Raw genomic sequence first — 22,191 nt, 5'->3', positions numbered from 1 at the left:
AATGTGGGTAGACTACTTTACATAAAGAATGTCTGTAGGATGTTTTTAGCTCGCTCAGGTGTACAATTACCTGAAAAACTATCAGTAACGCAACACTTCATAAGAATTTCGGCCTATCCTTACACTTTCTAATTTGAAGTCCGAGTTGTGAGAGATTTTCGTTGGATGTAGACGATATTCAGGTTTAGTTAAGAAAGCTGTTGTATTTTCGGGTGCACAGTGTATATAATTATATATATGTCCATATACAACATATATAATTAATCCTCATATACACTGTGTCTGCAGGTTGTGTCACCAGTGAGTTTTTCGAAATTTTGTGCTTTCAAAATTCTATTTCTTGTGATCAGTATACCATTCCTTGGAATTTACCCTGTGTTGGAGTATGGTTCGAATGACAGCTGAGACGGGTACGTATATCTCTAATAACTTCTATGTTTTGGGCCATGTACATTTGATGACTTGGGGTCTAAAAAAGGCTTTCAAATCTTGCTCTCAAAAACTGTGATGATTACAAATGTTACTAAGTTACAAACTACATGAAGTTGTCATAAACGTAATTTGATCTGTGAAAATTGTGAACACTTCTGGTGTTCAAGTATTAATTGGCATGGATGTCACAATAGTCACTTTCGTCACCTTTTCAGATGGAAGCAAACTATTGTTGGGGACTCCAAATATTTCAAAGATATATATATTGTTCATTTCTATTTGATATGATTCAATATTTATATTGCCTGCTTGATACCCACAGCTTTTTAAAAGGCTTTAGCACTGACACAGAATCTTAAGTACTGAATGGATGAAGATCAGGGTGAGAATTCTGTGTCAAGCACCATATAATAACAAAACAAAACCTGGGAAACATTTACCTGATCTATTGAAACTTGTAACATGTGTGTCAAGTGATGATCTAGTGATGTGTGCTGTTGATTGTGCATTGTATATACATAGAAACTTGTGTGAAGGCTGAGAAAATTTGTGTAGGGTGGTTAAAACGGAGCATAAATTATAGAAATGTTGGCCGCCTTATTGTACTTGCAATCTGACACCATTTAGAGATACCTGTGGTTGTGTGGTTTCCAATCTTCCATCAATATATAATCTGTGAGGATGTTCATGTTTGAGTTTCATTATCAGTTAGGTCATGTTTCTGTTTCTTCAAATCAGCTATATGTTGGTAAAGAAAGAGATAAAAGTGAAGATCTCAGGCTNCCCCCCCCCCCCCCCAAAAAAAAGGTATATGGAAGTGTAGGTGTAAAAATTATAAAAGCTAAAGTTGGTCTATTAAATGATTTACTTGTGGCAGCAAATAATTGAGACTTTGAGTTTGGCATTAAAGAACATAAAGGGCACTTAAAGCAAATAGGGCAATTTGGTTTGAAGTGCTAAAATAAGGCTCTTGGGCTTGAGGTGCTATGTATCAACATTTGGATTCCACACTTTATTGCCCTACCCAGAGGAAGTAATTTGGTCAAACATGGGCAGAGCCAATATGTTGGTTTAAAAGACTTGACCCATGTGGTATACATTAGTTTCGGCTACAACTGGTCCAATGTGGTCAGCGCAGGGGTGAGCAGGGTGAAATAACACTGACTAGGCGGTTTTTCTGCATGAATGATGTACTTTAAATGAAATAACGCAGGAGACTGTTTTGTGACATTCAAAGATCCTTCCTTGTCGGACGGTCGGTTATTTACACAAGCCGTTCATTTATAAATACCCCAGATTATTGACGGAGAGATTTTCGGTGACTTACATTGGATTATGGATGTGTACACACATACACGGTAACCTGTCACTGTATGTTATGTTTAGGGTAGCCAAACAAATTATGACAGGTTGTATCAGCTTGTGATGTTTTAATAGTTAAATACATATGTAGTTTATTATATATGTATCCAATAAGTGACTGTCAGAGATGGTAGTTGTAGATCTATACATTGTGTATCTGTGTTTATGTATATAATATTAACATATAGTTAAATGTCCTTGTTCAGTATTTTCTCCAGGTTTGATTGGAGGGGAGGGGGAGCAGTGTGGATGTTCATCCTAATCCGTCTTTCAGTCATGATTAAAATTGTACCTTTAATTCAGAATCTTGTCTTTGCCCTATCCATCTTATTTATTTCATCCTGGCCATGGTAGACTGTTTGATGTCGGATCTAGCTAGTTGACAGGGTATTGATCGTTACTCAGGGTGTTATTAGAACGTGGTACATGGACAACCTCATATCATTAGTGTTTTCCTGTTGTTTCCTTTCATTATTGGAAAGGCTTAGCGGGTTATTCAGGTTATCTACCCACATCAGTTGGCTCCAGAGGCTGATACTGTGTGAAAGGTATGATGAAAGTTAAATAAAGGTGGGATCTAGTGTCCATTAATTTAAGTTGCCATTACGAAGTTCACTAGGCTGGTTGATGGAGATGACAGCTGGATATGAGCTGTTCATATGTACTAGGTAAGACTGTATATCATCAAAGCTTGGCTAGGCTCTGTTTCCAGGTATAAAAGTGTCTGGGTGTAACAGTACATCAGCATTAATGGCAGCATGTTTCTGTGACTGCACTCGCTGCTGATGGTCAGGAAAATCCAATATTGTCACTTTCACAGCAGATTGCCAAAGTTACCACCCATTATCAGTCACTCTAAGTCTTGATGATCACTGTCAGAGCAGATAGTCACAGTTACACCCGATTATCACTAAATACTCAGTAAAACCTGTTAATCACAAGTCATGCATGCAGTCACAGAAAATACAGTTTTGGTCAACATTGTGGCTGATGGGCAGGGAGAAATGACAATGTTAATTGAATGAAAGCACACGCGTGGAATTATCAAAGGAAAGTTAATTTACAACGGCCTATAGTGCAGTTAATCTGGATTATCCTCACCACTCACTTTCTTAATGCTTGTCAAAGGACTCTTAGTATTTACTGGTTCCTTTAAATTTCGGAACGATAATGTTATGGAAATTACCACGCTTATAGTTCACTTCTTGATGCAAATGAGGGAGCAAACAGGAATGTATTAGCCAAATTTTTCTACATCAGGATTAGTGGATGTTGGATCGACAAAGCATCACCATGTTGGTGTACAGAAAAACATTGTTTTATCTTCAAAGGTATGTACAGACCAGAGGGTGTTAATTTCCTAAAAGGCTTTGAATTTGTCACAGAACAAGAAAGCCTATATCTATGTGCTTGAATATTTTGAGATTAATGTGGCTATTTCGTGACTCCTGGATAAAATGTACCTGTTCCGTGTGACGTAGGATTAAACATACGGAGTCCAAGTGCATCGAGACTGATGACCACTTATAGAATATTGATCAGTAGCAACAACACTCTAGTCACATCTCTACCTACATTGTATACAGCCAACTCCATCCCAGACAACTGCGCACAAAGATAACACAACCCTATAGAGGTTTTTAGACATTGGCGTTCGGCAGACACCATGAACAGAGGGAAAGCTTGTGTATATACTGTAATGTTATTGTTGGTGTTATTGAGTCTATAGGATGTGTCGGAGGAACAGCTGCCATTTCTGGAATGCAGCTACATAGTGTTATCATCTGTTTTGTTTACTTTTTTCCTGGAAAATTTTGATATCGAATTGAGAGTAATTCCGGCACTTGTTTACAAATAAACACATTATTTTACCATATTTGATTGCAGAATCGCCCCCGGAGAATGTTTGATACCGATATTTACAGTGGAAACTGTTTAAACCCAGTTATTGTACACTCCTGTAAATTGAGTGTGTTATTTAGAAGAAATATATTCCTCTCAACAAGAAGTGTGATGTGATGATATTTGGTTTGGGCAGGTCTCTGTGAGTATCACCCACTTCTTGTAGTGATTGGCTTAAATACCGAATTTTGGATAAGTCTGGACACTCCATTAGGGATATTGCTTTACAATTAGGGGGAAAACCTAATTTATTTTATCATTTATGAAGTGTTTAATGGTCCATTAAAATTATCTTAATTGATAAATTCATAAACACACCCAATATTTTGGCTAGACAGAATAAATTTAGTCTTATGTGTATATACATGATGGGCCAAACATTGAGTCATCTTTCCTGCTCCTTCTTACCTCATTAGCATTTTCACACCCAGGCAGTATTTGTCAGCATGAATATGTGATCAGAATTACCGGCACACCCAGTATACCATATAGTACCAAACACTCTGTCATTTGGTCTGTATCATCTATACAGGGAAAATCATGGAATTTGAAATCAGTGGACCATTTCAGCAATTTTTAGTCAATATCAAAATTAAGAGGGCAGTTAATTTTGAGGGGTCAATGGCCCAATGGCCACCTCTAGGATTATCCCTGATATAAAGGTGCTATATTTTCTGTTCAAAATGTCACAGAAGATCTTGTTTTTCCCAATTTCAATGTTATAAGTTCAGATTAATTCAATAAAAAGTTAACAATTTTTAAATTGAGACGAATCAGGTACCCGGTCATCAATATTTTACCTACCGTTACTGCTGTTTCTTAATTCTAAATGAAGAGTGGTTCAACATTGATGTCTATGAGTCATAAAGTTACAATGAACATTTTATCTAAAAGATGCATAATCTACTGAAAAAGTGTTCTGTTTCCTGTTTAAAATCTGGTAAGTGCCAGACTGGGGGTCATTGGTTGATGCTATTCTGCATTGTGAGACTATAAACCATGGTGTATATAACCTATGGGGTTTATATGTAGATAATTATGGTGTCTGGGGGCAGTCTATCCTGGCAGTATAGACCTGGCCCATCTCCACCATCATGTGGCCTCTGGGTACTCAAGATCTATCACTGTAATTATCTGATTATCAAGTGGTCAGTTTTAATTACCATTAATTACACCACATCCTGTATTTAATACAGAAAGGTGTACAGGTCAGTGTGCTACAGTGTGATAATTAATGTAATAATTCAGAATTTAATCACAGATATTAAAACCAAATTAAATGAAAAAAGTGATAATCATCCTCATTAATTTGTAACATGTTAAGTTTTGGAGTTGGTATAAAGCCTGCTATGTTTGGTAGTATGTACTAGTGTTGTCTACGTACTGGTACTAGATGTATACCTTTAACAAGGAGGATTCTTACTTAAATCTTCTGTACACGCTTGTAATGAGTCTTTGCTGTAATATCGTCCTATACCTGAAAAAGAAAAAGAAATTCAGGAAACTCAGAAAGCAGATTCAGTCCAAGACTTGTAAGTTATTTTAACAAATTTTCAGCGTTCAGCAAATATTTGTATTTCATGATTCTGTATTTTGTGATGTTTGACATTGCATTTTTGTTTGTTCAATGTTCAAATATATGCAATATATATGCAATATACAGTATACTTGTATAAAAATTCATATATGATTTGCCTTAAAATGGGTATCACTGAGTGGCGGATTGTATTTGGTTGTTCCTCAAAACATTTTTACCAACCCTTGTTGCAGTATGCTTTCTGAAACCCAATAATTGAAGAACAACATACAACTTTTGAGACATCCCCCCGGTTTCTACCTCATCACATATTTTCCTGTGCACTGTTTAGTTTTGGGAACTATAATATAATGTACTGTATTATATGGAGTATGCATATGTACAGCCGAGATTAGTGATCACATGGCCAGTAGACGTGTTCTGCATACCAACTGTGCACATGTTGGTAGCTGTGCTTGATTCATACTGAGGAGGTGTCAGCGTGGCTTACTTCGTTATTTCCAAAGATATCGGAGTGTGGGGCCATCACAAGTTTACTTTCCTATACTATTATATGCTGGAGGCTATTTATGCAGCTCTGTGGAATATGGCGGCTAGCAATGTTATTGAAATGTGTCGGCATCTGTAAGGATGTATGTACATCACTGTCATCAGTGTTTGTATCAATGATCTTGTTAATATATTATATAGAATTCTTGTGTATTCAAAATGGATATGAAAGGAAAATAACATGGAGTTCAAAGAAGCTTAATTATTCTGAGTATGTATGCACATTTTGATCAAAGGCTCAACACCTGATAGACATGCAGTTTTCTTGCTTTGGCTCTAGTGTTATTTGGCAATAATATTTATTATAGATATTCAATGATAATGACAGTGTCCCCAAAAAGACAGACAATACTTTTTAGTTCATAGTTACTGAATATTTATTCATTTGTGATAAAAACAAAAGAATTTTGCACAAAATACAAAGTTATAATTTCATTGCCAAGCAAGTTCATCCATACAAAAGCTAGAATTACTGCATTCCATCATTAATGTAAGATAATGTCTACAGCAAATTTTGTAGGTTAAGTTAGAGCCTTTAAGCGTTTTTTCACATGAAATGAGACTTCACATGATATTGGCTGTACCTTTGGTTTGTACTAGACCAGGAGCTATATTAACACTCTGGATCAAACCTTTTTTGCAAACTTAAAGAAAATAATTTGATCTGAATTCCAAGCATAAGCTCTTTGCGTTATCAAATTTTTAACATGCTAAGGTCATTAATATTATTTAAATGCTTATATTAATGGATCAAAGTGTTCATATGATAGTGATAGTGATATAATAATGTAACTGCAGGTGTGATTCTGTTTTCTTTAGTGGCTGACCTGAATGATTTAACCCTTTCACCCCTAGGTAACTTGAGTAGACTCTGCCATACATTCATCTGGATGAGTCCACAATGGTCTACAGTGGTGAAAGGGTTAAGTCTGATCATACATGCACATATTACTTACATATGACTTTCTTTTGTGTCCTTGTAGATTTCACATACACTATGCACATGCTTTACACCCTTTCATGTAGATTTTATCAAAGGGACCATTTACATATTGAATTGATAAGCACTTGTACTCTATAAGCATACATTTGTATTTACATTTTCATGTAAATGGCAGAATTTTACTGTCTGTGAAATGCAACCACATAAATATGTTCATATAGCTCAGGAATACAAGAATGCCTCGTAGAAGTTGGCACAGTATATTGGGTAAATACGTAAATGTCTGTGACATTGGCTGACCTGATCCTGCTTTGTAGTTGGGTATATTGACTGTAGTGTTCCTGTACATGTAACTGTGAGTAATTGAATGCCATGCAATTGTTTTTGGGTGAATCCCCAGCTGTATAATTAGACCCACCAGAGCTGATAGGTTACCCACTCATTAGTGGAGTGATCTGGCCATATCACAGAGGTTAGGCTTCACACCTGGTGCTGTACATATATAGTGGGAGGATTCCTTCCCTCCAGCATATGTATTCAATTTCTGCTAATTCCTGAAACAAGTAAACTGCTGATAAATTGTGGACGTAAAACTGACGCACATTCCCACATCCCCAGCTGTCCATTCTTCACTTTCCTGCTGACAATTTATGATCAAATAGTGCCAAGATCAACGGGCTTCTTGTATCAATCCGAATCCGAAATGTTTGGATATTTGACTGGAAAAGTGACATTTTCTTGTAATAACTAGCAATTTATGTCACTGTTTATAGAATTGTATTGTTTTTTTGCAGTTAAACATGTGAATTACACTTATACCATCCCTGACAAGGTCCTTACAGCTACTGTCATGTTAGTCTAGACTGTCTCTGTGGGTACATCTCTATTTAGCCGCATCAGATCTTACCCTTTGATAAGTGTTTGGATGGGTAGCCTCCTCTATTTAGCCACATAAGATCTAACCTTTTCAATTCAATTCAATTTATTGACTGTAGGCCTTACAGCCCATGAGTACATATTACATATTGCATACAATATATAATAAGGATGTGAAACAGCAAGACAAAAGTGGAGTAGAGTACAGCTCTTATCTTTTACCTTTTACGCAGTTTTATGTGTGTGTGCTGTTTAGACTGGTAGCCTATATTGAACTGTTAATCTTTATGCCCTTTCAGGTGTTTATATATATATGTATATATATATGTTGGTGTTCTGTGTGCCATCTGTAGTTACATTTACAAAGTGGTTTTCATGTTGTTTGGACCGGACAGCTATCTCACCAATATATCTTTATGAATATAAACTGTATATACCTGAAGGCATGTGATTAAATCAATAAATTTTCTATACTGTCAATTGAATTTTGCACTCTTAAGTTATGATAGGATTTTTTCTGTGTAATTTCAGACATTAAATATGAAGAACCGGAGGCTCCTATTGAATTTGGTGGTCAGTATGATACGAGACCGAGCCTGGGTGTGAACATCTCCCCAAAACTTGTGCCAGACGTGGATTTTAACTTGTCAGGAATTACCACTATGGACTTAAGCGTAGAAGAGCTCTGTGAAAAGGGAGATAACCAGAACACGGAGAAAGGTGAGGGCGACTCCACACATCATGTTGTGGGTATGGACACATCTGATTCCAAACCGCCAGAGGAAATAAAGTCCTTTCTAAGGTCAGTGCCCTTGGACGAGGCTTCTATGGACAGTGCAAAAATGACCGATAGCATCATGAGTGTGTCCACTACAAGTAGCGTACAGGGGTCAACTAGCTCCGGCAAAAAGAGTCCAAACACTGAAAAGTCAGGTGAGTATTTTCTATAAAAAATAGGTATAAGGGAAAAAGAACAATCTGGTGTGTGTTTGTGAAGCCTTGAAATTCAACTTTTAATACAGGAACTTTTGCTTTTAGAACATAGTTTAAAAATGAGTAAGCACTAATATAGAAATATTTTCTAGAAAATAATCAATTAATCAGATTTCTGGTATTGTAAATTTGTATGTGCACCATAGCAATTGTTTTTTTTACTTACTGGCATTGTTGAAAGCTCACATTTTAATTTTGTTAGCATTGATATTGGCTAACACTGTAAAAGAGTGTCAGGGATTTGTTGCATTTTTGAAGAAAATTCAAAATACATTTTTTATACCTATATATATTTGTTTAGCTTTCATCTTTATTTTCATATCTATTTTCATTTTTTTTTTTTATATTTGTTTATAAATACATTTGTGTATATATTTATATACATGTATATATATATATATGTTGAAGGCTATTTCCCCAAATTATATACACCTTTTTAGTTTTAATTTGCCATAGTTTCAATTGCTTGTGGGTTTTACTATTGAAAATGATATTGTACTGGTGGTCGAAGATTTTTAAACAGCAGTTGTATATAAGTGTCAGGGCTGCCGATTACTTGAATTTTACAGAAAATATGTACAGATGTTCATATAAAAAGACAAAAATTGTTTTATTAGGTTTACTTAAGTTTAGAAATGTATTATTTTATGAAAGGAAAAGAAGAGCTCTCTGTATAGGATTTGACTATAGCTTAGGTTGGTTCTAGCAGTTTGTTTTGATAATGATTGTTGAAATCATTACCTAAATATGTTGAAAAAAGATGCAGTAGAAAAGAAATTGGTTGGTGAGCTATTTTTGCACATATATCTAAAAATGTTTTCTATACACATAACATGTACAAATGTATTAGCATAGCAATAATTCAATATACAAAACCTCATTGATCCTGACGCTTCTTTATACAGTACAGTGTGACCAAGTGTTAGAGTTAGCCAACTTCAATTATCAAAAGGTGTCAGGTTTTATGGTAACAACTCTTCAGTCAAATATGAAAAATACTTTTATTCTGGTATATCCCTAAAAACTAAAAGAAGGTTGGAAAATAATTAATGACTAAAAGATATGTTGATTGCAAGGGACTGTTTGTTTTGATTTCTGGCTTAAATACTCCTACTAATATCAAACACTTGTTATATCAATCTGAGAATGCTGGGTATAAATATAAGTATATTGCATGTGTTTCTATTGGCCATACTTCGGCAGTATATATACCTTTGTATATGTATGCCCAAATTTTCTTGGCAGCCCTGCCATAGATATAGATGGGGTGAAGAAATATTAGAGAAATTTCAAGCTAACAGACAGGAACTCTGATGTTGAATTGAAATGCTGTGTTTTTCTCTAGGCCAGCAGTTTATTTCCTATGGACGAACATACGTGATTGTTAACGGAAAGATGGTTGTCGGCAAGTAATCACCAATATAACCTGTATCCAGGATAAATCATATATACTTTATTCTACAATTAAAGTACTCGTGGTGGTTTCTTTATATTTTATTTTGGTTGGTTGGTTTAATTAACATATTATCGACAAAAGGACATTGATCTGCTCTTGTTTTTTCCTTATCACACATCGTCATGCCTTCCAGGCAATATTGATTGATCTGTGTTAGCAGGATGCTTTATGTTCAGCATCGCGTATGGTAATGTAAATGATTGGTCGTTCTACATATGTGTATTATTTCTTTTTCATCGTTTAATGATCAGTTCATCTTGAAGACCTCTGTTACATACCAAATTGGAACCAATTTCTGCAGGTCTTCAGGGCAAATTCTCATAGTTCAATCATCAGCGATTCAATAGCCAAGCAAAGTACTGAACAGATACAAAAGAACAGCATGGTGGTCATAGGAAATACGTTGGAACAGTAGGGTCAGAAAGGTCACAGATAGAAGGTGGGGATAACCTTGTAAATACTGCAAAATAAAAAAATATATACCTTGGGTGTTTATGAGAAAAGTATTAAATATTTAGGATAAGGACCGAAGCCAGAGAAGATCATTGTCCTAGTGTTGGTAACCCCTACTGCGGTACAAGTTAGGGCTTCTTGTGTTCTTACCGCTTTAGGCATGGGAGTTCAATGTAGCCTAGCGCTGTCTGCTGCATGCTTATGTTAGCGTTATTGATGTTAATGCATGTAATAGAAATGTTCATCCTTTCATCCATCAACTTACACATCAACAAGTTCTTGGCTTTATTTGAATCAACAATCTAGAAGGTGAAGAGGGATGGGAGAGATCTTCTGATCAAAAGGGCCAATATTTAGGAGAGAAAAAAGCTGGATAAATATGAATAAGACTTGACAGCTTCAAGGCAATGGATGGTGGAAGTTTTTATGGATGAAGGGATATAAGATTATAGCAATTTGCATGATCATCTTGCTTAAAGTAACTTGTCAAAGCATTGCTTTTAATTTAAATTGTTTTATTTTAATTTTTAGTGCCTTAGTTTAATTTCATTTTGCAGAGTTTGTGCCCCTGTTTAATTTCTTTTTGCAGAGTTTGTGCCCCTGATTTTGAATGTATGTTATTTTGAGAATGACTATGTTACACAGACATACAGAGAGTGTGGAGGTCCAGATGCATTAATCTACCACCATTGAAGACATGTCCAGTGCCGAATAAATATCATTAGTATAAGAGGTTGATTACAGTTAACAGAATAAGACTTTAGGGACTTAGCAAAGTTCGTTGACTAATTCAATCAAGGCATTATCAGAAGTCATCCAGTTCCTAAATTTTGATAGCTACATTTTCTATAGCATGTCAGCTAACGACTCTTAGAATGATGCAGATCTTATTTCAATGTAAGAAAGTATCACACTATATGGCATTCGACGGGCGTATATTGTTCCGCCCCGTGCTTCACATTTAATCGGGCGACAGCCAACCCTGCTAAATCTATGGGAGACTTCGGCAATCACAAACCGCATAGACATCATTGATTTTTGCCCAAAAAGTAAAGAGATATATACCATCAGTGGAACCACTAGATTTGGCTTGCTGTATTCTAGCTGATTACTATTTTGAAGTATCATTTTATTCTATTATGTTACAACTTGGTTCTTATATAATGTAAGTTTTCTGTGTTTTCTTGTTCATATGTCTTCCAGAAACAGATCGCTCATGGTGAGCCTCTGAAAATTTGACAACTTTATGCTATCTACACTGTTGCAATTTCTTCCTTGTCCCATACATCCATTATTTGCATTAAATATCATAAGTATAAGAGGTTGATTACAGTTAAAAGAATAAGACTTGAGGAACTTAGCGAGGTTTGTTGACTAATTCAATCAAGACATTAACAGAAGTTTTTTGTTGACTAATTCAATCAAGACATTATCAGAAGTCGTCCAGTTCTAAAATTTTAATAGCTGTGTAGGTTTGTTTATAAAGTAAACTTACATTAGCACACTTGATTTCTGCATAGCTATATTTTTTCACATTTAATTTGGCCTCAGCCGACCCTTCTAAATCTATGAGAGACTTCGGTAATCACAAACCGCATATATTGATTTTTGCCCAAAAAGTAAAAAGATATATACCATCAGTGGAACCACTACGTTTGCCTTGCGTAATGTAGCAGAGTACTATTTTGAAGTATCATTTTATTTTGTAATATTACAATTTGGTTCTTATATAATGTAACTTTTCCATGTTTTCTAGTTCATATGTCTTCAAGAAACAGATCGCTCATGGTGAGCCTCTGAAAATTTGACAACTTTATGTTATCTACACTGTTGCAATTTCTTCCTTGTCCCATATATCCCTTTTTTTTGTAAAGATGTTAGATTTTACTGTTGATATTATTTTTTTGATCAGTATATTATATGTATGGATGACTTGAACATTTCACTGCATTCACAGCAAGGTCACATAAAACTTGTTAAAGCCATGCTATACAAAATTCAATGCAAGGATTTATATTAAAGAAAATAATAATGCAAGGCAGAATAAATGTTCCAAAACAAGGCTACAGCTGTGAAAAAAAAGCCAATGCAAGGAAAGGCTGAATAACCATTATATGCAAGGCTGTCCAAAAAATGCAAACTAGATGGCTACTTAAAAATTACTTTAACACAACGCTATAAGAAGATTAATGCAAGACAATATAGACTTTAATATATGGTTCTGTTAAAAAATTCAATACAAGGCTATATAAAAAAATTAATGTTGGCCCATATGATAATTAATCGTAAAGCTACACGAAATTTCATTGAAGTGCTGCAGAAGATATTTTTTTGAAAAAATTCAGTGATGAGATCTGCATAAATAATTCCATGTAAGGCTATCCAGTACGAAATTATAAATCTACGTTTGTATATATCCAAAAATAAATGGAAAGCTAGATATAAAATCTTAATCTATCTAAAAATGGAGAATGCTTTATGTTTTGAAGAAGAGTTTAATCTGAGACATGAGTCATTTATTGATCAGTTGTAAAAGGCAAAGTTTTAACATTTTACATGGTAATTTTGTTCTTCCTGCAGTAACAGTCGAGGTATCGATCTTGAGGCATTTCATGTGCAGCAGGATTTATTTGACACATTGGAAATAAAATCGCAGGTTATATCTGGGGAAAGACAAGGTCACCTAGGTATCACATGTAACTTAAACACGCAGATGCAGGATGAAGGATGGCTGAGATCCAAAAATGAATCGTGTGACATTGCACAAGTAAACACTTTTTTGTCTGATCACATTTCATAATAACAGCAGAAATAATTGAAAATTATTACATCTACTTTGACATTTTGAAAGACTTTGGTCAGTGAATCATTAAAAGATGTTTCTGTGATATCATTGGCTTAGATATTATTTGATTTTGATGAAACTATGTGTACTATACGAAGACCAAGTCCAAGTTCAAAACTTGGCAGTCCTGCACAATATCTTCATTGAGTGTGACTTGATTCTGATATTTTTCTTTTCAATATTGTGCATGTTCAAGTTGAACAAAATTGTAGCGTAATTAGCATGCATTATACGCTCTGATTGTGTGACAGTTCCCATACTATAATTTGACCTGATTCTGATGAAACTTGGTCAACCAATCATATTATGCCAAGAAAATGTACATGGCATTGGTAACATATGTTGTTCACACCCTCTGTAGTCTTGTTTCTTCTTCATATAATTGATAGTCCAACGTCTTGTCATTAAGTTGCATTTCATCCAAATGTTAGTACTACAATGTATCAGTTTGAAAATTATTGTTTCATCTGCCCTGTAGATTACACAATTTGTTGCACTTGGTCAGTCGAAAGTCTGTCATCCATTCAATGTTGTGGAGACAGGGTTCTTACTGGATTATAAGTTCTAGCCTGGTAAGTTAGGGGTTATGTGAGAAGTGGTGTTGGTGCAAGTCTGTCAGTGAGGACATTCTCTATTGGGTAAGACTCCACACTGTGTGTGGTTAGTGTACAGTCTGTGTGATGTTAGGTGGGTGCTGTTATTTACTCAGCCTAATGTCCAACCCTAATGTGCAATAGTGAATTTATTACGCTTACAAGTTTGTGATAAGGTTCTTTGAAGTTAGAAATATCAGACCAGAACTACAATCAAGGTCGAATTGATCAAAAATATTACAAAAAAATGAAATTCTTTTTGTAAATTTATTTACTTTGCATGAACAATAACGTTTTACATCATGTTTTTTTTTTTGTGGTTTTAAGATAAATTTATTTTGGTTTCTTTGTTCTGACCAATCTAATTTTTCTATTTATAAATAAACGTTTGATTTCATTGTCTTATATTTAGTTGGTGTATATATTTTTTAATGCAATTGATGATGAATTAAATATTTTTCTTAAATTTGAGTAAGCAGGGTATTAGCAATTGAATGCAATATATTTTCTAAAATTTGAGATATAAGGAATTTGCACACACACTTTTGACAGATTTAGAGCTAGGAACAACACAAGTAGTTGACTCATTACAAAATGGAAGCTGCCACCCCCGTTATATATGTCGCTGCATTATTGTTGCTAGCTGTATATTATTGCCACCGTCTTCGTCGTGGCATGTCAATAAAACTGTTTTTATAACATAGGGAAATCTTCCTGCTAACCATCAAGTAAGCAGTAGCTTGATTTGTATACATGTAATAAAAACTAAATAAATTCATCAACCAGCCGCTTACATAACCTAATACAACTGGATACAAATGTGATGTATACCTTCACCAATTGACTAACATTGCCTTTGATTTACTCGTGCAATCAATTAGCATGAGGCTATTCCCTGAGCAGATGTTACACAGGCAGTGAACTTTGAAGTTGATGTTGTAAGTGGGTCTGTTTGTTTTATGTCAGACTTGATTTTTATCAGCCTCCACCTATCATGTAATTTATCCTAACTGTAAGATATCTACATCTATAATGTGTTAACTGTTTTATATTGTTACTGATAGTGAAATGTTTTTACTCCTATAATTTTGATTTTTAATATACATGTTACTATCAATCTTAACCAATATACTTATTTATACAATAAAGTTCGGTATTTGTTTACATACAAGATTTCCAAGTTTATTATTTTAATCAAGATTTAATTTTTAAGTCACTGCCTAATAGTGGTAGGGGCTCTTATATGTCAGTCCTTCTGTACACTAGGGGTGTCACAATACGCTAAGAGTGTATCACGATATATTGCTATACAGAATGAATATATTTATAATAAGTTGTTGTCAGAATGTTATCAAACTTAATAATATGGATCACATAGATTTAAGATTTTTGTCCTACCAGCCATCGATTACAAAATTTGAACTGATTACCACTACTATTAAAAGCCTGTTTTATGCTTATTGGCATATCTGTTAGAATATGTAGTAATTTGCAAAGTTAAAACACCAAGCAGAATGAGATACATGAAAATATGCTTTTAAAAAAGTATTGCGATACAACAATATTTCAACTCTGTATTGTGGTACAATACGATATACCTGTTTTCCGATATATTGTGACAGCCCTAATGTACAGTGTCTTGATCTACTACCAGAAGTTCAACAGTCATCTTACTTCAATCATATGTGGATACTTTTTTAGAGGTACTACCCCTATATATCAAATGTAGGTCGCTGTGACCTATATTATCCACTTCTGATTTACAAACTTTGGTTAGACTTTGTGTTTAGCTTTATTTCCTTTGATTTACTCTACATTTAACTCCATTTCCATCAAAGTGAGAGTGGGGGCATATTTATGTCTGGCCAACAAGTTCCAGTTTCATCAATTTGTACATCATTGTTAATTTTGCTGTCGTGTTAACACCAGTGAAAGAGGTAGTACCCCCTCCCCGGTAAAAACAAAAGGTCCTTTTGACACATTTCTAAGTTGTTTGCGACAGAGAAGACACTAACAGCTCAGCATATTGTAGATTATTAGCAATATATAAACATGTCCAAACATATTATATACTGAATGAATAGCTAACCTTAAATATTCTGTTTGAAGTAAAGTTCTACTGGTTTAAGGTCTATAGCAGCATTGCAGTCAAATGAAATTATGAGTGATACACACATGATTATTATTCTGAAATCCTGTTCAGGGAAACTGTTTAAAACTCTGTACAGAATGCAGGGTAATATTTTTATATGTACATTTTCTTTATAATTTTAATTAATTTGTTAAGGTTTCAGGCTTTTTAGGTAGCATTTCAATAATTCAATAAATCATTAAATGGGAAAAACATTTGAAGTGACCATAATTGGTCAGTGTTTTAATTTCCAACATTACGACTATGATATGAACTATTAAAATGATCTTTCAATTACCATGTGATGCTGGAGTTATGATCTGTTAACTGTGACCAGAATTAATGTATATACATTGTATATGTAAATGCATATACGATAGCGGTAATTTAGTGTAGATGCAAAAATATGTTATGTACATTTTTCTGAAAAATGGGTTATACAATTATACAATTAGTCAGTCTACATCAAGTTGTTAGCCTCCAGTGCTTGCCATTGTAGTAGAAAATACCCACATTGTATGAATAATTATGGATGTGATTAAAAATTAACAACAGTTACTCATGCTCACGCATAACTATACACTGAATATGATACATATTTCATAAATAGTTATGAACGTGGGTTCAGATGCTGCAGATATGGTACAGGCTAGAGTACCAAGCTAGGGCGGAGACCTGTATAGATACCCATCAGTGTTTACGTTTGTATACTAGCTATACAGTATGTAGATACTAGCTTACCATTACAGAGGCTAGTTGTACATTCCAAGGTGCGGAGCTTTGAGCAACACAAACTAAAAAGCTTGTTCACTCTTATAATCTGATGTGATGATCTGGATTCCGTTATCATTGATGGTTTATATAACGATGTATAGCAATTTGGAGGGCGCGGAAACAACTTCCTGTATATGCAATTCATTATTGATATGTTTATTGTATAAGTGATGATGATTAAAGTTTCCGAAACAACCTTTCTCTGTATTTCAAGAATGTCTAGAAAATTTAAATAGCTGTTAAGTTTACGAAAATCGCTTTTGAAATTAAAGCTTTTGTAAGATTTGATGTTGAATGTTTCAGAAATTATTTTTGTTTGATACTTTCTACTTAGCTTTCAGTAACTAGATGCAGGATAATTATAGTCTTAGGTATACATACTTTCTGCATATTTCTCTGGTAAACCTTAAAGTACAAATGTAGCTACCATTACTTAGCCGTATTTAACCTAAAGTAGCTAATCTGTAAGGTCTTATTACTTCATACACTGTCTGTATAGTTTTCTATGTCAAACTTAGAGTAGCTGACAGGAAGTGTCTTTGAAACATTATTCTGCCTTGTGTATCTCTGTTTAGGCAAACAGCTGGTGTTGAAGCACACATGCACCTCTCCTATAGCAGAAGAGCTATGTGTCTGTAGGTTTCTATCATGGTAAAGGACTAGAGTGTAAAGTGTTGGCAGGGTGTTTGTAGACTGGGATGTGGATGTTCCTTGTAGTTGCACTGTACCACTCACAGCAATGCAATGGTCATATAGCTACGATATATATATATATATATATATATATAATAAAAAGTGATTAAATGTCCATGTGAAGGAAGTAAATATAGAAAAAATAAAATTAACGACCGACTAAAAAACTAGCTGCTTTCACCCTTCACAGGGCTCTTCAGAACTTCAGAACCTGAAGAGCCCTGTGAAGGGTGAAAGCAGCTAGTTTTTTAGTCGGTCGTTAATTTTATTTTTTCTATATATATATATATATATATAAAGATTCATTAAAGAATACGATAGACTTTCCAATATTGTCTTCTATGGATCTCTGTGACAAGTTCATTGGGTTAACTAGAAAGATTGAATTGATTCATCAGTTTTATGTGACACATTTACTATAGTTATATGGCTTTGGTTGTTTTTTCTTAGTCTTAGTTTTTTTAGTTTTTTTTTATATATTTGGTAAGAATCTTTTCAATCCTGATAATGACAGTTTTACTACAGAAAGATACACATTTAGAGAGTCACACAGCTTTACTGTACATGCCTGTTACCAGTTTCTTGTATCCTCTTCTATAGGTTTTAATATTCCATTGTGTTTTACACTGAAAAATAGAGATAATTTAATCCCCTTTTGTTACATGGTTTACTATATAATCATATACGAGTATTTCATTACAACTGTTGTTCAAAAGCTATCTTCATGATCAGAGCAGACTATCGAAAACAAGCAAAATATATTGATCCTTTACAGCAAATATAAACTAGCCAATGCACATGATTTCAAATATATCAGCATTTTAAACTAGTTTTATAATAATGATATAGCAGTATTATTTCCAGACAACAGTAATTCTATATCTTATGCTACTTGCTGGAAAGACGTAAACTTTAACTAGAAATCTGGGCCCGCCACTACATCTTTGACCAAATGTCTTGATCAATAAATACACTTTACGGTAGCTACACATGGAACAGTTGGTTGCGACACATCTTTATCCCTCATGCTCTGGCAAAGCAAACAAACAAATTTTATTTTATTTTTTAATAGAAACACATTTCTTTTCAATCCGAAAAAAAAGAATCTGATGGTATCAGCTGTTGTCCTGCATACAGAGTTTCTCCTGTGCTCTGCTGTCGACATGGCCTTATTCTCACTCTAGCGTACACATGTTGTAACAGCTTTTTGTAGCAAATTGTTTGTGAAGGAAACCTGCACAGTGAATATGGCTTTATGGTAGCTGTTGTTTGAAAAATTAAATTGTTACCGTTGGAACACGTTGGATGTTCATAGAAATCTGAACAACTTCTACTTTTGTATTCACACAGCTATTACCAGATGGCAGGTTCCTTTCCTACCATTGTTGTTGCTGGTTTTTGGTCCTTTATTGAATTTCGTTGTAAAACCCTGTGATTATTCATTGTGAAAAAAGTAATATAGAAAACCAAAACTTGTTTTATTCATTAAGATCCTCACAACTTTTCAGCTATTTCAGCTTTCTAAATGCTAAATCATCCAATCCACAATTTATGCAAATTCTAAGTTCAGAATCAGTTTTCATTACCTTCATCATTAATCAGTAATATTATCAGACTGTTAATTTTGAAATCAAATTAATTTTGCACTTCAAGGAACAACAGAATATAAGTGTAATGCCTGTTATATAAAAATGAACTAAAAAGTCTGAAAAATGAAGTTTGAATTTATTTTTCATGATATGTAAAAATATATGTATAATTGTATGATTTGAATACATTATTATTCAAAATATGTATCTTCCATATTGAATTATTTTACTCCTTGCATAATCATCTTTAATTATATATGCAGCAGTTGGGTTATGTAGGATAAATCAAATTCTGGTCTCGTAGCAGCCAATTTATGCATTTTCCTGTGCAGTAGGGCAGGTCTGTGTGTGTGCAAGGCATTGCTAGACTGCCCAAGGCTCTGGTATGCGACAGATATATGCTATGCAGCATTAGCATCGATCAATACTGGTGGGACAGTGTAGTCATAAAAAGGTTAAGCATCTTCTGTATAGTATAGACTATAGCGTTAGTTCACAGGCTCGACACCGGATATGTAGTATTTGGAGTATGCTGTGGGATGTATACACCAATGTTTAACCACCGTTATGACTTAGATTAGGGGTACATGATACTGTATCCTTGTAGGTTTTGGGTACAGTAGGTAGAATTTTGGAAATTTATATGTACAAAATATGTTCCATTTGATAAAATTTGCAATTCCTTGTATAGATGCTGCAAAGAAAGATAAGGAACGAGAGAGGGAAGATCGAATAAAGGCACAGAGGGAAAAATTGGCCGAGGAACGACAGAAGAAAATAGAAGAGATGAGAGAACAGCAACGTCTGGCTCAAGAAAAGCGAGAACGACAACTTGATTTACGTCGCCTCAAAATTGATGAGCTACGACGTCGTGATGAGGAAAGACGAATGGCAGTAGAGGACAGACGAAGGAAAAGGGATGAAACGGAGCAGGTAGGACTGAAAAAGGGATAACTGTTAGGGAAAGCATGATCTTCCAGGTAGCGGGTTAGAACATAGACCATTGGTATATAACCACAGATAATAGCCAATAGCCAAAATTATGAGCCAACACGTGCAAATAATTGAAAAATGAAGCTAATTATTGGTTCTGGTATTGTTATGTTATTGATTTGGGCATTCTATCAAAATATTATTTGAAGGTTTTATTTTGTTAGTTCGTTTTCTGTCTTGCATGCATTTGTTCCCCCCAACAGCTAATAATTTGATAAACCTGCCTGGCACATTGGCAGCACGTGGGATGCTGCACTCGCCATGCACTGCAGTGGTATGCAGTCAATGAACAGACACCTCCTCTATATTCAAGCAGTATCTACTGGTGTGCAATCTTCATCTTCTCTTCCCCTAGGATGTGTTGGACCCATTGAGGCAAAAATGTCTGCCTTGTCTCTGCAAGTTAAAGAAATATTGAACGCAAGATACTTACAAAAAATATTGTAAAAAGAATGTTGCAAAGAATTTTGTCTATGCAGAAAATGTTTTTGTGCAGCATTGATGTTGTTAATTGCTGAGCATTGGATGGAAAGCCTGTCTGTGTTGATGAAGTGTGGATAAGGATTCATCTGTCACAGGTACAGAAAGCTCACAGCGGATCTGTACCAGTCCGGGCATTGTGTGGCATCTGTCTGTGTTCTGTACCTGCAGTCAGGGCATTGTGTGATGTCTGTCTGTGTAGACATCTCAACTAAACTACTAGTCGAAGATGTTGTCTTTTTCTGTTCTTTCTTCTGGTCTTCTCATTTGTTCATTGACTTTAATTGTCTGTAACATTGATTTGATTCAAAATCTCTCTCAAAGAGAACCATGCAGAAGACTCATTTCTCAACTCCCAATATTTTGGAATATTAGACTTTTGATAATATTCCACCAAATAAATGATACAGATAGAAAAATAAAAAAATATTTTGAAATCTTTGGAAATGTTTTGATATGAAGAAATATAATTCCTTCATTATTGATAGATCGCTAGGTCTTAAGAAGCATTCCTGAAGTTATTGATCAATTTAGGTGAAAGGTTTTAGAATTGGAACACAAAACAAAAGCTTACGATGGGGAAAACATTTTGGAACAGAGTGGAATAAATGTCAGAGAAAGGTCTTTTGATATCAAGATAAGTCAGCCTTCACTTTGGTTTGAACCCTTTTCAAACGGATAATGGAGGCAACATGCCAGGAAAGGTAGAAAGTAGGGATGAATACATTTCCTGTAGCCCACAGACCCCCGTAAACATGATTAGGCTGGTCCATAGAAAGAAACAGGAAGGTCTATGATAGATATTAAGGGGTCAGAGGAAATAATACTTGCAATCATTTCTAAATGACGATTGATTTTCATAGAATTATAACTTAAAATACCTGATCCATATAGATACCTATACAGAAAAAGAAACCGTACAGGTCTGACCTCGGAGTTGTCCGTGTTTGTACATGCAGGACATTTTGAGACTGTCAACCATCAGGTTCCTTGTATAGGATTCATATTACACACAGGTTTGGAAATTTGAGCCCCATCATTGTCATGTTATCATCCTTCTGGGGAGACATCTGGCCCACAAGGAACGCTGTAGTACATAACTGTGGTACATGTATTTGGTAGGCTTTGTCTTAGAACCTCGTGCTCATAGGAACAAAGGACGACTGAGAAACCACAGACCAACAGTTTGAAGGAAATCGTAATTGTGAGCAAGAATATTTTTCATTTAAAGATATATTGTTTATGTGGAAATGAAAGTCATGGTTTTCAATTTGGAGATATATTATTGATGTGGAGAAGAAAGTCTAGTTTGTGAGCAACAATATTTCAAATAGAGATCACTGCTGAAGTGTAAAATGTGGAAATGTGGAAATGTTTATAATTTACACATGTATATGGTTGAGATGTATATGTTTGAGAGGGCTTCTGGAAATGATTACATAGATTACACTGAACGAAGCAGAGTGAAGATCTAACCCCTGGAGAATATATTGATGTAAATATTTCACAGGAATATTTATGAATTGTTTGTTAGCCCTGAGGTCAGTATATCATGGAGGTGAACACATGGCTCCTGTATACGTGTGTAAG

At 34.7% G+C, this 22,191-nt stretch overlaps 1 protein-coding gene across 12 annotated transcripts in view; it reads left to right on the top strand.

The window, feature by feature from the left end:
• LOC110459089 (ensconsin-like) overlaps positions 1-22,191 on the top strand; it is a 67,917-nt gene that overhangs the window by 8,765 nt on the left and 36,961 nt on the right. For 2 of the 12 annotated variants that reach the window (XM_021511186.1, XM_021511182.1), the window contains exons 1-4: positions 5,640-5,857; positions 8,133-8,534; positions 9,940-9,999; positions 19,820-20,061. In XM_021511186.1, the coding sequence (XP_021366861.1) occupies positions 5,803-5,857; positions 8,133-8,534; positions 9,940-9,999; positions 19,820-20,061 (759 nt within the window). In that variant the 5' untranslated portion in view covers positions 5,640-5,802. Of the gene's footprint in view, positions 1-94; positions 411-2,731; positions 3,126-5,639; positions 5,858-5,901; positions 5,994-8,132; positions 8,535-9,939; positions 10,000-19,819; positions 20,062-22,191 lie in introns of those variants that run through there. The other 10 variants (XM_021511184.1, XM_021511189.1, XM_021511188.1 and 7 more) reach the window with 10 other exon arrangements.

The sequence above is a fragment of the Mizuhopecten yessoensis genome, unplaced genomic scaffold (genome assembly GCF_002113885.1).
Source record: "Mizuhopecten yessoensis strain PY_sf001 unplaced genomic scaffold, ASM211388v2 scaffold9963, whole genome shotgun sequence".
NCBI lineage: Eukaryota > Metazoa > Mollusca > Bivalvia > Pectinida > Pectinidae > Mizuhopecten > Mizuhopecten yessoensis.
This window is presented reverse-complemented; position numbering and strand designations above follow the sequence as displayed.